Source organism: Aedes albopictus, chromosome 1, assembly GCF_035046485.1.
Source record: "Aedes albopictus strain Foshan chromosome 1, AalbF5, whole genome shotgun sequence".
Classification (NCBI taxonomy): Eukaryota; Metazoa; Arthropoda; class Insecta; order Diptera; family Culicidae; genus Aedes; species Aedes albopictus.
Window position 1 is genome coordinate 319,666,845 of NC_085136.1, and position 13,715 is coordinate 319,680,559.

The 13,715-nt window shown below is 45.3% G+C and overlaps 1 protein-coding gene across 1 annotated transcript in view; it reads left to right on the top strand.

The window, feature by feature from the left end:
* Window positions 1-13,715, top strand: part of LOC109398557 (dynein axonemal heavy chain 10) — a 341,003-nt gene that overhangs the window by 15,400 nt on the left and 311,888 nt on the right. Inside the window, 4 exon segments of the mRNA XM_062847206.1 lie at window positions 1,905-2,683; window positions 2,746-2,857; window positions 7,485-7,612; window positions 10,029-10,219. Coding sequence (XP_062703190.1) covers window positions 1,905-2,683; window positions 2,746-2,857; window positions 7,485-7,612; window positions 10,029-10,219 — 1,210 coding nt within the window.

Here is a 13,715-nt window from a genome sequence, read left to right on the forward strand (position 1 = left end):
TTAAATTTTTTTTTATCTGTATTAACGAGATTTTTAGCCCTAGGCTAGTTCAACTCGGGACCCACGCTTTACTTCCATTCCGAAGGAAGAACTCACATTTTGCGAGTTTGTCGGGAGTGGGATTCGATCCCAGGTCCTCGGCGTGGTAGTCAAGTGTTCTAACCATCACACCAGGTCCGCTCCACAGCCTTAAAATTATTTTACATCTGAATAGCATGATATTGTCCCTCCCCATGGATATTCGATCTTGACGCGATGGGAGGGCTTAACTCATTAGCACTTTGTGCGCCAATTTATTCATTTCTGATTCAGCCTTAAGATAGATGTGAACCTGGTTTAAGAGCTGAGCAGAGGTGAAAAAATCGGCCGTAAATGCTAATGGGGACCAGAGGAGTATCCGCAGTGAGCCTATCACAATTTTCCAAGCAGTGTCATAGTTCAGCTCGCATAAACCCAATATTTTAGGAATTTGCAGTTAGGTATTGAGGAGCGTTACGTAAGATTGGGTGTGGGTGGTATCTGCGTTACACTTACTACTCATCATTTGCTCTAGGAATTTTAGAAGACAATTGACGCTAGAAACTGCACTAGCAGTTTAGCCTAGACAAAATTAGCTAGTAATAGGAAACTGTGGGCAGGATAACAGTATTAAACATGGATTTTTTTTTTTCATTAATATTTACAAACGGGTGCATAGAATTTGGAACCGTTTGTGCAGGAGCTCCTATTTTGAGTGTTTTTTGGTATGAACCGGTTGATTTTTTTTATTCTACACGATAAAATACGTTTGTACTGGTCGGACTCAATTATCCGGAGTCGGGTTCTGAAGCTTCGGAAACGTGTGTCTGGGGAACGAAATGTGTCTGTATAAAGGTAAAATGTTGACATGTTGTCAAGCTAATTTTGATAAGTAGCCAGTAAATATTTCAGCTTTGACATCATTCCGTTTGCCAGATGTGGTTTTGGGAAGCTTCAGAGTTTGAATCCGGAAAGTCGAGTCCGGCCTGTAATGTATTTTCAGTAATTTTCAATGTAATAGCCATCCAACCGACCATGCGTGTTTTTGTTTATCTCCTAGATATTATTGTGGCATAACGTAACAGGTAGGAATTAGGATATAAAGACGTTAACGACATGCCAGGATTGCAACACATTCAATTACATTTTGATTTGAATTTTCTTGGGTCTAGAAAAGAAGGTTTAGTCTTTGAATTTTCATTTTTTTATTTTTAAATTTAAACAGCTAAAATGATTTCATTCCTTTGTTATTTACTAATTTTCAAGTCAAAATTAATTAGCATATTTTTCATCTAAAGATAACCAATCAAATAGTTAACCCTTCCCTTCCCACGACTTTAAACGACTATTTCTATGCCAAAAAAGCGTTTCCGAAAGAATTGCTTGAACAAAAAATATTGCAAATTGGCTAAATTTTTCGAAATCAATGAAATTTGTTTTGTTGTAAATCAATAGGTCTTTGATTGTTTATGAATAGTTCTACTATTGAAACAAGTAGTTAGTAGTTGCGTTACACTTATGAGGTTACAGTCATTTTCTAAAAATAATTGCATCATATTTATCTAATTCCGTTTGTCCAGATTTCGTCGAAAATCGATGGTGCTCTAGAACAACCATGGGAAGTGGAGGGTTAAACCCATGTTTCATTGAATTTCGCCGTATTATTTGCATAATTGTGTCAAGTCCACTCCAATTCCTTCCCCCAACCCATGCCATTACCCCTCCGATGGTGTTCAAGTGGTCCGCACGGACTATTACGGCCATTACCCCTCCTTGATCTTCGGCTTTGGATTGACTTGCGCTCTTATTGCCCCACCAAATGCTGCAAAATGAAAATGAAAATGAAAATGATTTTGTAATTGCATAAAGCTATTCCCTTATTCCAGGATACTTCTCAAACTACGAAGAATGCTGCTCGGAGATGCCCTACTACACGGTAATGGGCTGCCTACGAGGTGCCGTGGTCGGCAATGCCAAAACTCTGCTGGAACAAATCTACAAACCTGCCGTCCAGCACCAGTTTCGAGAGCCCAATGTCGAACGGTCGAAGCCGGAAAAACCCGAAGTCGACGAGGATGTCTCGCGTGCCGGTAGTCGAGCCAGCATCGCCTTGATTGACTATACAAAACCATCGGACTTCCGGATGAAGGCCATCCAGGCTCGCAATGCAGGACATCGGGCTATGGGCGAGGAATCGAACTTAGAGTTGTGCAGTGGCCAATCGCTTAGTGAAACACCAAGCAGTGAATCGAATTTGAAGGCTTCGGAAGCTACGCTGGTCAGTGAAGATACTGTCAAAGAAACGCCCTCGGAGAAATGGAACAACCTGTTGGAGATCGCCGATGCGAAGATTGAAGCCCGAAAGGAGAAACTGAGGAACGCACCTGTGAAACAGGGGCCAATAAAGACCAACCTCAACTTGAATGTGGACCAATTCATCGGAGTTATGGATTGGACGATGGAACACATACATTACGACTTTGCTATGCCAACCCAGTACAACGCTCCGGGCCAGGAGTCCATCACGGTGGACGAAGATAAGTTCAAAATCAAAGTCGATATCAGCAAGACCGCCGTCCCCGAACTGACCACCCTACAGCAGGAGGAAATCGTCGAAGGTTGGTCCATCTACATTCGGAAAGTTCTCCGGGAAACGATGGAACGGGTGATTTACTCCGCTGGCTTTAGGCCCTGCTACGATAATAATCTCACGCTCTTCTTGTTCAGGAACCGGAAGAAAACACACCGATGGCCGAGTACAATCTGTGGCTGGCACGTGAACTCGAATACAACTCCATTATTGAGCAATTAAAAGCGCCGTTCGTTATTCAGGTGTTCGGTAAGTATCGCAACAGTTTCCACCGGGTAGGGTTCGGGAAACGAAACCGCAAATTCCGCGCGTTTATTTGAGCTTTGTTAGCCCCCGGTGGCGAAACCAGAGCCGGGGTTGAACTTTTACACTCTTTGAAGAGCACCGGCTGGCTGAACCAGCATACATCCAGTCTAGCGAACCGCACCACCGCAGTAGAACAAATTTTACTCTACTCAAACACACAAGTGGGGAAGAATGATTTGACCCGGTGGTGGTGGTCCGATCCGGCAAGGCCCGACTTGCGCCAGAAACGTGCGAATTTGCTGATAGTCTTTCTGGATGACGCTCGAATATCTGTGTTCGAAGCACGAGGCACAATCTGCATCTCCAATCCTAAATCCCGGTGTTTGACCAAACGGGCGGCACCAGGCGCCATCAGTAGTGCTCCAGCGCCAGAGCTAAGCCCGGTTCAGGGAACACCCTTGTGCTCGCGTGCGATATCATGAAGGGCCATGTTCTGATTAGAGCGGTGAAATAATAAACAAAACGCGCGCGCGTCGGATGCACCCCGTCGGCAAATTCCACGTTCCTTTGCAAAGCAGGGCGCCGTAATGGCGGGAGGCAGCCGATTGGTGGAAATCACCGACTCCGGTCTGCGCACATTTGCGAAATGGAAACTCTCAATCCAGTGAAAACGCTACGGGAGCTACACCGTTCAGCAGTAAATCCGATTGGATTGGGCCTTCCCGTCCCGGCGCCGGGGTGCAATGTTTCCAAAATCGTTTGCTAGTGATGCCCTCTCTTTAAGTACTGGGCCGTCTAATCGTATCGGTGTGTTGTTGGGTGCAAGGCTGAAACAACAAAGTGGAAGCACTAACAAACATCAAGACCTCGGCCGGCCAGGCCAAACAGATTTGATGGCGGCGGTGCTGTAGTGCGTATTTGCACGAATGGTTACTACCCCATGTTGTATTGGATATTTTGGAGATGGAAGCCGCTTTAAGTGCTCGCAAATGAGCCCATTTCGGAAACGCTGTTGTTAACGTGTAAATTGATCAGCGCGAAAATTGCACCCGGCTTGACGGCTTCCTCTATATGCATGGTGATTGGGTCGTACGGATTGTCACAATTTACTTCCAATCAGGAAGTCGTAATTGCTAACTGGGTTGAATGGGAAAACCGTGCGGTATAAGTATCGGTTTTGATAGGGTTGATTACATAATTTAAAGGGAAATTCGTTTCTTCAGGACCTTGTTCGTTGAAGTCTAATGTCCTGACAATTAAGTGGAATGTCATCAATACGCGAGAATCTATACAACTTGGATGGAGAGGCTAAGCTTGATATATCGTCCTGATTCAGACTCTTGAAGATATAGGTGCCCAATAAGGAGCTATAATCTAGCCGATAAGGTAACTGTATGCTGGATGATAAGGTGGACATTGAACAGTGAGAAATTTCGCCATCAGCGCCATTTTGGATCCAACCACGACCCAATTGCCGTTACCGCCGGGTATTCAGTATGGATCCGCTGTGATGGCGAAATCCGTCCTCCATTCAGCGACTATCTGAAACAGCGACTGCCAGTGGTTCAAGTTTAGTTCCGTTACCTGCGCCGTAACTTGTCAGCTGAGGCTCTCTTGACGGCCGGGCACCTTGACCCTCCCGTTGCGTTGGGTGCTTTCTGTCTGCAGATTTCCTTCAACAAATCACCAACAAAGCCTACTCTTGTCAAGGCTTATATAGTCCCACGACTTGGGTCTCGGTTCAATATACTTGAAGCAAACTCCTGGTGGCTCTTGTCCTTTCCATAGCCGAATAGCTGCGGTGGCCACCTGCATCTTGCACTGTTGTCACATTACCATTACGAGCCCTTCTGCGTCCGTGACCTCATCCAGGTGTTAGATCCTTAAAGCCCTCACCATGACATCCTCACCATTGGTGAGTCACCAAGGACCTCTTCCTCCATACACTGGTAAACGGCATCCTTGCAAGTCTAGTCCACCGAAACGAGTGCGTCGGATACTTCACACGTCGGCTTCAAGATCTACGAGCTTGGCATCGGTCCTCATCACCTTCAGGACTTCTTAGTACTTAGACACGTCCGTCCTGATAAGGAGCGCGTTTTCCTTCTCTTGCTTGACTCCTGCCCTCCTGTCTTTCTATGGCTAGCGTTCCTAAGCTCCTGCTTCTCCATCTTCCTCTTCTAGTTCTGTCCGCTAAGGTCCATGAATCGTCGTTCCCCTAATCTGTCCCGTCCTGTGGAGAGCGCAGAACCTATACATACTCAAAACTCCATGCTCCCTTAGATCCGGGATGGGCCAGCCTTATCAGGTTCACCCTTCCCATCGATAGAGCTAGCCTTGCTATGGTCTGCATGCACATGTAAAGGACTAGCTCAAACTGGTTATGGGCCCAGGAGCGTGTTCCACAGCACGTACCAACATGGAGAAGGATCGGCCGCATAAGTCGTGGGGTCGCAGCACGCGAGCCTGGAGCGGATGGATTTGCTGCAATGGAGGTCAAGATTTATGGGAACGAAAGACGTCTGTCTGTCTGTCTGTCTGTCTGTCTGTCTGTCTGTCTGTCTGTCTGTCTGTCTGTCTGTCTGTCTGTCTGTCTGTCTGTCTGTCTGTCTGTCTGTCTGTCTGTCTGTCTGTCTGTCTGTCTGTCTGTCTGTCTGTCTGTCTGTCTGTCTGTCTGTCTGTCTGTCTGTCTGTCTGTCTGTCTGTCTGTCTGTCTGTCTGTCTGTCTGTCTGTCTGTCTGTCTGTCTGTCTGTCTGTCTGTCTGTCTGTCTGTCTGTCTGTCTGTCTGTCTGTCTGTCTGTCTGTCTGTCTGTCTGTCTGTCTGTCTGTCTGTCTGTCTGTCTGTCTGTCTGTCTGTCTGTCTGTCTGTCTGTCTGTCTGTCTGTCTGTCTGTCTGTCTGTCTGTCTGTCTGTCTGTCTGTCTGTCTGTCTGTCTGTCTGTCTGTCTGTCTGTCTGTCTGTCTGTCTGTCTGTCTGTCTGTCTGTCTGTCTGTCTGTCTGTCTGTCTGTCTGTCTGTCTGTCTGTCTGTCTGTCTGTCTGTCTGTCTGTCTGTCTGTCTGTCTGTCTGTCTGTCTGTCTGTCTGTCTGTCTGTCTGTCTGTCTGTCTGTCTGTCTGTCTGTCTGTCTGTCTGTCTGTCTGTCTGTCTGTCTGTCTGTCTGTCTGTCTGTCTGTCTGTCTGTCTGTCTGTCTGTCTGTCTGTCTGTCTGTCTGTCTGTCTGTCTGTCTGTCTGTCTGTCTGTCTGTCTGTCTGTCTGTCTGTCTGTCTGTCTGTCTGTCTGTCTGTCTGTCTGTCTGTCTGTCTGTCTGTCTGTCTGTCTGTCTGTCTGTCTGTCTGTCTGTCTGTCTGTCTGTCTGTCTGTCTGTCTGTCTGTCTGTCTGTCTGTCTGTCTGTCTGTCTGTCTGTCTGTCTGTCTGTCTGTCTGTCTGTCTGTCTGTCTGTCTGTCTGTCTGTCTGTCTGTCTGTCTGTCTGTCTGTCTGTCTGTCTGTCTGTCTGTCTGTCTGTCTGTCTGTCTGTCTGTCTGTCTGTCTGTCTGTCTGTCTGTCTGTCTGTCTGTCTGTCTGTCTGTCTGTCTGTCTGTCTGTCTGTCTGTCTGTCTGTCTGTCTGTCTGTCTGTCTGTCTGTCTGTCTGTCTGTCTGTCTGTCTGTCTGTCTGTCTGTCTGTCTGTCTGTCTGTCTGTCTGTCTGTCTGTCTGTCTGTCTGTCTGTCTGTCTGTCTGTCTGTCTGTCTGTCTGTCTGTCTGTCTGTCTGTCTGTCTGTCTGTCTGTCTGTCTGTCTGTCTGTCTGTCTGTCTGTCTGTCTGTCTGTCTGTCTGTCTGTCTGTCTGTCTGTCTGTCTGTCTGTCTGTCTGTCTGTCTGTCTGTCTGTCTGTCTGTCTGTCTGTCTGTCTGTCTGTCTGTCTGTCTGTCTGTCTGTCTGTCTGTCTGTCTGTCTGTCTGTCTGTCTGTCTGTCTGTCTGTCTGTCTGTCTGTCTGTCTGTCTGTCTGTCTGTCTGTCTGTCTGTCTGTCTGTCTGTCTGTCTGTCTGTCTGTCTGTCTGTCTGTCTGTCTGTCTGTCTGTCTGTCTGTCTGTCTGTCTGTCTGTCTGTCTGTCTGTCTGTCTGTCTGTCTGTCTGTCTGTCTGTCTGTCTGTCTGTCTGTCTGTCTGTCTGTCTGTCTGTCTGTCTGTCTGTCTGTCTGTCTGTCTGTCTGTCTGTCTGTCTGTCTGTCTGTCTGTCTGTCTGTCTGTCTGTCTGTCTGTCTGTCTGTCTGTCTGTCTGTCTGTCTGTCTGTCTGTCTGTCTGTCTGTCCGTCTGTCTGCTTGGCAGTTATCGTACATTATTTATAAGACTTGATTCTAATACTGCACCGCACTCGCGCTGTGTACGAGAGCGAGGTTTTTTCGAAGTTTTGTGATTTTTACCATGGCGCTCGTCCTGAAGGGTTAAATATCGATGAAAATCCCATGGTGCCCTATGAAACAACTGAGACTCTCTGAACACCCACGATAACGCCCCTGTAACCGTCTGTAATCAGAGTGAAGTAGACAATAACCATTGCGTTAGGCGAACCTTGGGATACTTTTTATGAAGATCATCCAAACATTCCTACAAAAAAAACACTCACCCTTACCTCTCGACACCTTCCAGATGCACTAAAGGACAACGAAAGCGCCATAATGACTGCTTGGCCGATACTGTTCAAAACCCTCAAAGAAGCCCTTAGCCTGGCCCGGGACAACGTCGAACACTTGGCCATGTTACAGAGCTACCTACTGGTAAGTTCTACGAAAATCATCTTAATGTAACCAGCTGATGTTGCACTAATCATCATTACAAATGACAGCCGGCCTGCCCCGTCCTGTGGTGGCTGGATTAGAAAGTTCACGTCCCCCTAAAGGGAACATCTCATCATCGCATCTCGTTCGATATCGACAATCGTAGCAACCTGAACTCCACACCCTCTCCTCTAATCCATGTCCACCACTCTCAAACCGACAATTTCGGATAGTTTAAAAGCAGTATCAGAGAACAATAGCGCCATGATACTGATTGCAGTTTGTGAAACTTGAATACCACCGTACCGATTGCACTTGGCGAGAGATGGCACTGCCCATGGCAGTGATGATGGTGCTGATGCGGCCACAGTCCAATCTGCACTCTTGCACAGAACTCCCCGTTGCCTTTGGTAGCTGAATCTGCGAAGTCGGAGTTTCCCAGCAAAAGACAGAAAAAAACAACTATAACCCCCAAATGATAGCAGTTTCAATTCAACTTCTAAAGCTCTTTGCCTTCTAGCATCATTATTGCATGAGCACGACTGATCCCGACGTCGGTTTGCTAGCGATGCATTCCCTGAGAAAGCCTGGCCCAGCGGGGACGCGAGGGAGGAATTTCGGCTTGGTCATAAGCATTAGTTTCAATTGAAGTGATTTTAGATATGCTTTCCTGTCTCTGGATCCTATCTCTCGACAACTGGTTTGTTCCTCTGTTCGACGGCGGGTGTAGATTGCTGAAAATATTACTATCGAAGGATTACCCGGAAAGATATTGGTTGGATTTTTGCGGTTTCGATAGAACGAGATATTAGTTCGATATCGGCCGGGGAATGCGGAAAGTTTTTGAGCTGCCAATTTGCGAAATACGGAACGTTGGGGTATGGATGTATGTCATCTCCAAGTCCATTTCAAATAATTTCTTATTCCATTCCAAGCCCATTTTAAGCCCACTCCAAGCCCATTCTAAGTCTCTTCTAGGGCCATTATAAATCCATTCAAAGTACTTGGACTTGTACTGGACTTGGAATGGACTTGGAATGGACTTGGAATGGACTTGGAATGGACTTGGAATGGACTTGGAATGGACTTGGAATGGACTTGGAATGGACTTGGAATGGACTTGGAATGGACTTGGAATGGACTTGGAATGGACTTGGAATGGACTTGGAATGGACTTGGAATGGACTTGGAATGGACTTGGAATGGACTTGGAATGGACTTGGAATGGACTTGGAATGGACTTGGAATGGACTTGGAATGGACTTGGAATGGACTTGGAATGGACTTGGAACGGACTTGGAATGGACTTGGAATGGACTTGGAATGGACTTGGAATGGACTTGGAATGGACTTGGAATGGACTTGGAATGGACTTGGAATGGACTTGGAATGGACTTGGAATGGACTTGGAATGGACTTGGAATGAACTTGGAATGGACTTGGAATGGACTTGGAATGGACTTGGAATGGACTTGGAATGGACTTGGAATGGACTTGGAATGGACTTGGAATGGACTTGGAATGGACTTGGAATGGACTTGGAATGGACTTGGAGTGGACTTGGAATGGACTTGGAATGGACTTGAAATGAACTTGGAATGGACTTGGAATGGACTTGGAATGGACTTGGAATGAACTTGGAATGGACTTGGAATGGACTTGGAATGGACTTGGAATGGACTTGGAATGGACCTGGAATGGACTTGGAATGGACTTGGAATGGACTTGGAATGGACTTGGAATGGACTTGGAATGGACTTTGAATGGACTTGGAATGGACTTGGAATGGACTTGGAATGGACTTGGAATGGACTTGGAATGGACTTGGAATGGACTTGGAATGGACTTGGAAGGGACTTGGAATGGACTTTGAATTGGTCTCCAAATTGTCTTGAAATTGTTTCTGATTGAATTTGATTGAAAATGATAGCTGTCCTAAAACTCAATGTTTATTACCCTAAAAACTAACCTAAACTTGCCCCAGAGCACCTTATCGATTGCAAATTGCATTTTCAACTCGAAGCATTGTTGACTCTTGACTTCTCGCTGTGCTCTAGCTTTTTCGCTATCGGATACCGGTAATTATGCCCGGTCCCGGTAATTCCCCAATCGAAAGAGAAAGTTTCCGTTCCTAATTTAATTTCTGATAAATTAACATTTCATGTCAGCAGGTTTTGGGAGCCTCCAGGCCCCGAAACGTAGGAGCTCGTTCATTAGGCAGCAGCAGCAGCAGCACCATCACCCATCATTGCGCCTCCTTCAACAATTTAATCCTCCGTCACCAGGCGCCGTCCGGCTATCCCAAAAATGTCGAAAATTACTTTCTACATCATTATCATCAACCAACATCAGCTTGTGACGCTTTGTTCACCCTCCACCTCCAATTTTTCTCCATCTTCCTCTCTCAAATTTCCAGAAAATCAAATCCGAGGAAGACTTCAGCTTCATCCTATCCATTATCCCGAACGTAACGATCATACTGCGACACATTTGGACCATGTCAAACTACTACAGCAAGGACCGGAACATGCTGAACCTGCTCGGCCAGATATCCTACGTGTTTGCGGAGAAAGTTAAAATACTAATTAATGTTGATACCATTTTCAAGTAAGTCACACTTAATTTAGCTAGTCAGCTGGATGGGAACCGAACCGCTCCCTTTTCTTCGCTTCTGGCGACTGCGACGAGTCTGCCGGCTAATGCGATGTGGAAAACAAGTTTTAGTCATTTTGTCCAACAACCAACCGGAGGGCGGGCTAGATGGTGTTGCGAATGGAGCTTTGTGATATTACATAAATCCACACACTAGGATGGGTGGACGACGGTTTGTAATTCCGAATGGGTCGGTACGTGGACCGCACATGGGTTTCTACCTTCCTGGTTCTGGACGGAAGTAGTTGGTTTTTTTTTCTTTTAATTTAGACAAGATAATCAAAAAGGTTGTTGGTTTTGTTTTGTCGAAATTATTCACAGATACTTAAGAAATTAAATAACGCTTTTGAAAAAGGGAATGAGTCTATAACAGTGTTACGCTTCGCATAAAATTTTAAAATGTTCCATACAAAAGGTTTTTGAAATCAATCCCGGCAGAAATCCCTGATGGATTCTCGAGAGGGTGTCCTACAGGCATTCTGGGAAAATATCTAGAAGATCTCTGAGAGGAGTCCCAGCTAGAAGTTCGGCAGGAAGTTTTGAATGAGTCACAGCAAAAATTCCGGGAGATATTATTGGAGAAATCCCGAGTGGAGCCTTTGAAAACAAAAACCCGGGAAAAATGTTTCAATGAATACCAGCAGGAGTATTGGCACTTATACCTAAAAGAATATATCTTGACCAAAATCTGTGTAAGAATACCAAACGGACTCAGTGAAATAATCCCAGCAGGAATCCTTGAAGAAAGCAGGTTGGAGTTCCTAAAAAAATCCTTCCATGATTTTCCACAGCAATCCTGACAGAAATCTCTAAAGTTATTCCTAAAGTAATCCAGTAGAGAATACCTTATGATACCTAATCATGATAGAAATCCCTGCTAGAAGCTGAGAAGAAATCTCTGAAAGAATCATAGCTCAAATCCCGGAAGGAATTATGTTGAGATCCTTGAAAAAACTCGGGAAGAAAGTTTGATGGATCGTAACAAACACCTATAAAATTTAAGATTCATGTACCCTAATCTCTACGCTATCCTCAACTCTACCTTCAATCTTATCTTCTACCCCAACCCTCCACACTACCCTCTACATTATCCACCATCCTACAATCTACCCGAACTCTCTACCGTATCATCTACTCTACCATCTACTCAGGCTCTTTCATAACCCCCTGCTCCTAATCCTCCATTCTACCTTACTTTCCATCTACGCTACAGTCTACTCTACTCTCTATCCTTTCGTCTACCCTACCCTACTCTCTACTCTAACCCTCCAAACTATCCTCCATCCTACCATCTACCCTTATCATCTACACATTCTCTACCGTACACCCATCTACTATAAACCTCCGTCCTACCCTCTATCCAACCCTCCATCTTACGCTTTTCCTACTCTTCAACCAAACCCACTGTCTCTACCCCTACGGTCTACCCAATCCTCTACCTTACCGTCTATCTTACCCTCTACTCTAACCCTTTATCCTACCTCTTCCGTACCATTTACTCTATTCACCATCTAATATCCTCTTCCCTACCGTCTACCCTGACCCACTATCCTACTATCTACCTTACCCTTTACCCTACCCTTCACTCTACCCTACACTTCACTCTACCCTTACTCTACCCTACTCTACGCTTCATCCAAGCCCTCTACCCTTCGGTCTACCCAACCATCTACCTTAACCCTTAGCCTACACTCTACCCTGACGATCTACTACTCTACCCTAACTTCCCTATCCTCTAATTTCACCCTCTACCCTACCCTAACCTATCACCCTACTCTCCATCTTACCTCTTCTCTATCATATATCCTACCCTTTACCCGACTATCTACCCTACACTTCATCCAAATCCTCTACTCTACCGTCTACCAAACCATCTACTTTAACCCTCTACACTCTACCCTGACCATATACCATACTCTTCATCTTACCTCTTCCCTACCCTATATCCTACTCACCTTTTTACCCTCTTCTCAACCGTCTACCCTATCCTCTACCCCAACCCTCTATCCTACTCTCCACCTTACCCTTAACCCTATCCTCTCAACTGACTCTCTACCCTACCCTTCATCTAAAAAACCCTCTACTAGGGTGGCCCACACTTATATGAAAAACAAAAATTTTGAAAAATGTTAAGTCTTACCTCCTAATCAGTTGTTTTGGAGTCCCAGAAGCAACTTTCACAATTTGATCGAAATCCATTAAGCTTAAGGGGGCGCTCAAAGTGCTTGAAGTTTGTATAGGAAAACGTGGTCAAATGTATGCAAAAATTTTATGTTTTCGATTTTTGCCGCTAGGTGGCGCTGTAAGCGTTTAATGATAAAACCCTTTGGTAAAGTGATCCGATTCCTGTGAGAAAAGTTATACCCTAGGCAAAGTGAGACGAAGTATTGAGATTTCATTATTGATATTATTCCTTTACATTTACTAGAAAAACAACAATAAAGTTTAACCTCACTTTACCTAGGATATAACTTTATTACCAGGCGTTGGATCACTTGGCAGTCTTCGACAAAGTTGTTTAGAATATAGTCACCTACAATAATACGAAAGGGTTTTATCATTAAACGCTTACAACGCCACCTAGCGGCAAAAGTCGTAGACTTTAAATTTCTGCATACATTTGACCATACAAACTTCAAGCACTTTGAGCGCCCCCTTAGGCTTAATGGATTTTGCTCAAATTTTGAACGTAGCTTCTGGGAGTCAAAAACAACTGATTCAGCAGGTAATACTTGACATTTTTCAAAATTTTTGTTTTTCATATAAGGTGGCCCTACTCTCTACCCTACCGTCTACTCTACCGTTTACTTAATCATCTACCTTACCCCCTCTACCCTACTCTTTACCTTAACCCTCTACTCTACTGTATCCACTACCCTAACCATCTACCCTATCTAATCCTTCACCCCTTCACCCTACTCTCCATCCTACTTCTTCCCTAACCCTTCACCCTACTCTCCATCCTACCACTACCCTACCATCTACTCTACCCTTCATCCTAAATATCCTCTACCCTAACCCTTCGGCTTTCACCGTACCCTCTTCTTTACTCTCCATCCTACTCTCTTTCCTATCGTCTACCCTAACATCTATCATGCCATCTGACTCTCTACCTTAACCTCTACTCTCTACCGGAGCAATTGTCCTATAAACAGGACGCTGGGCAGGAATGGATTAATCAGGGAATTTTGCGCCTAAATTAAGTCAAGTTCAATAAGAAACAGATCTTGCTTTTGGGCATTTGAGATGGAGCCAATGGCGTGTTCAGAAAGTTCCCAGAGAACCCTTAAAAATAAGGTTCCAAGGGGCTTCAGCGACGTTTCAGGAGGTTGTTTCAGGGGGTATCAGGAGTTCCTGAAGAAGCATTTCGGGGGTTTTCGGGACGTTCCAAGGGGTTTTAAGGGTGATTCAAGGAGGTCTCAGGAGCCTGTGAATAGCGTTATAATGGGGT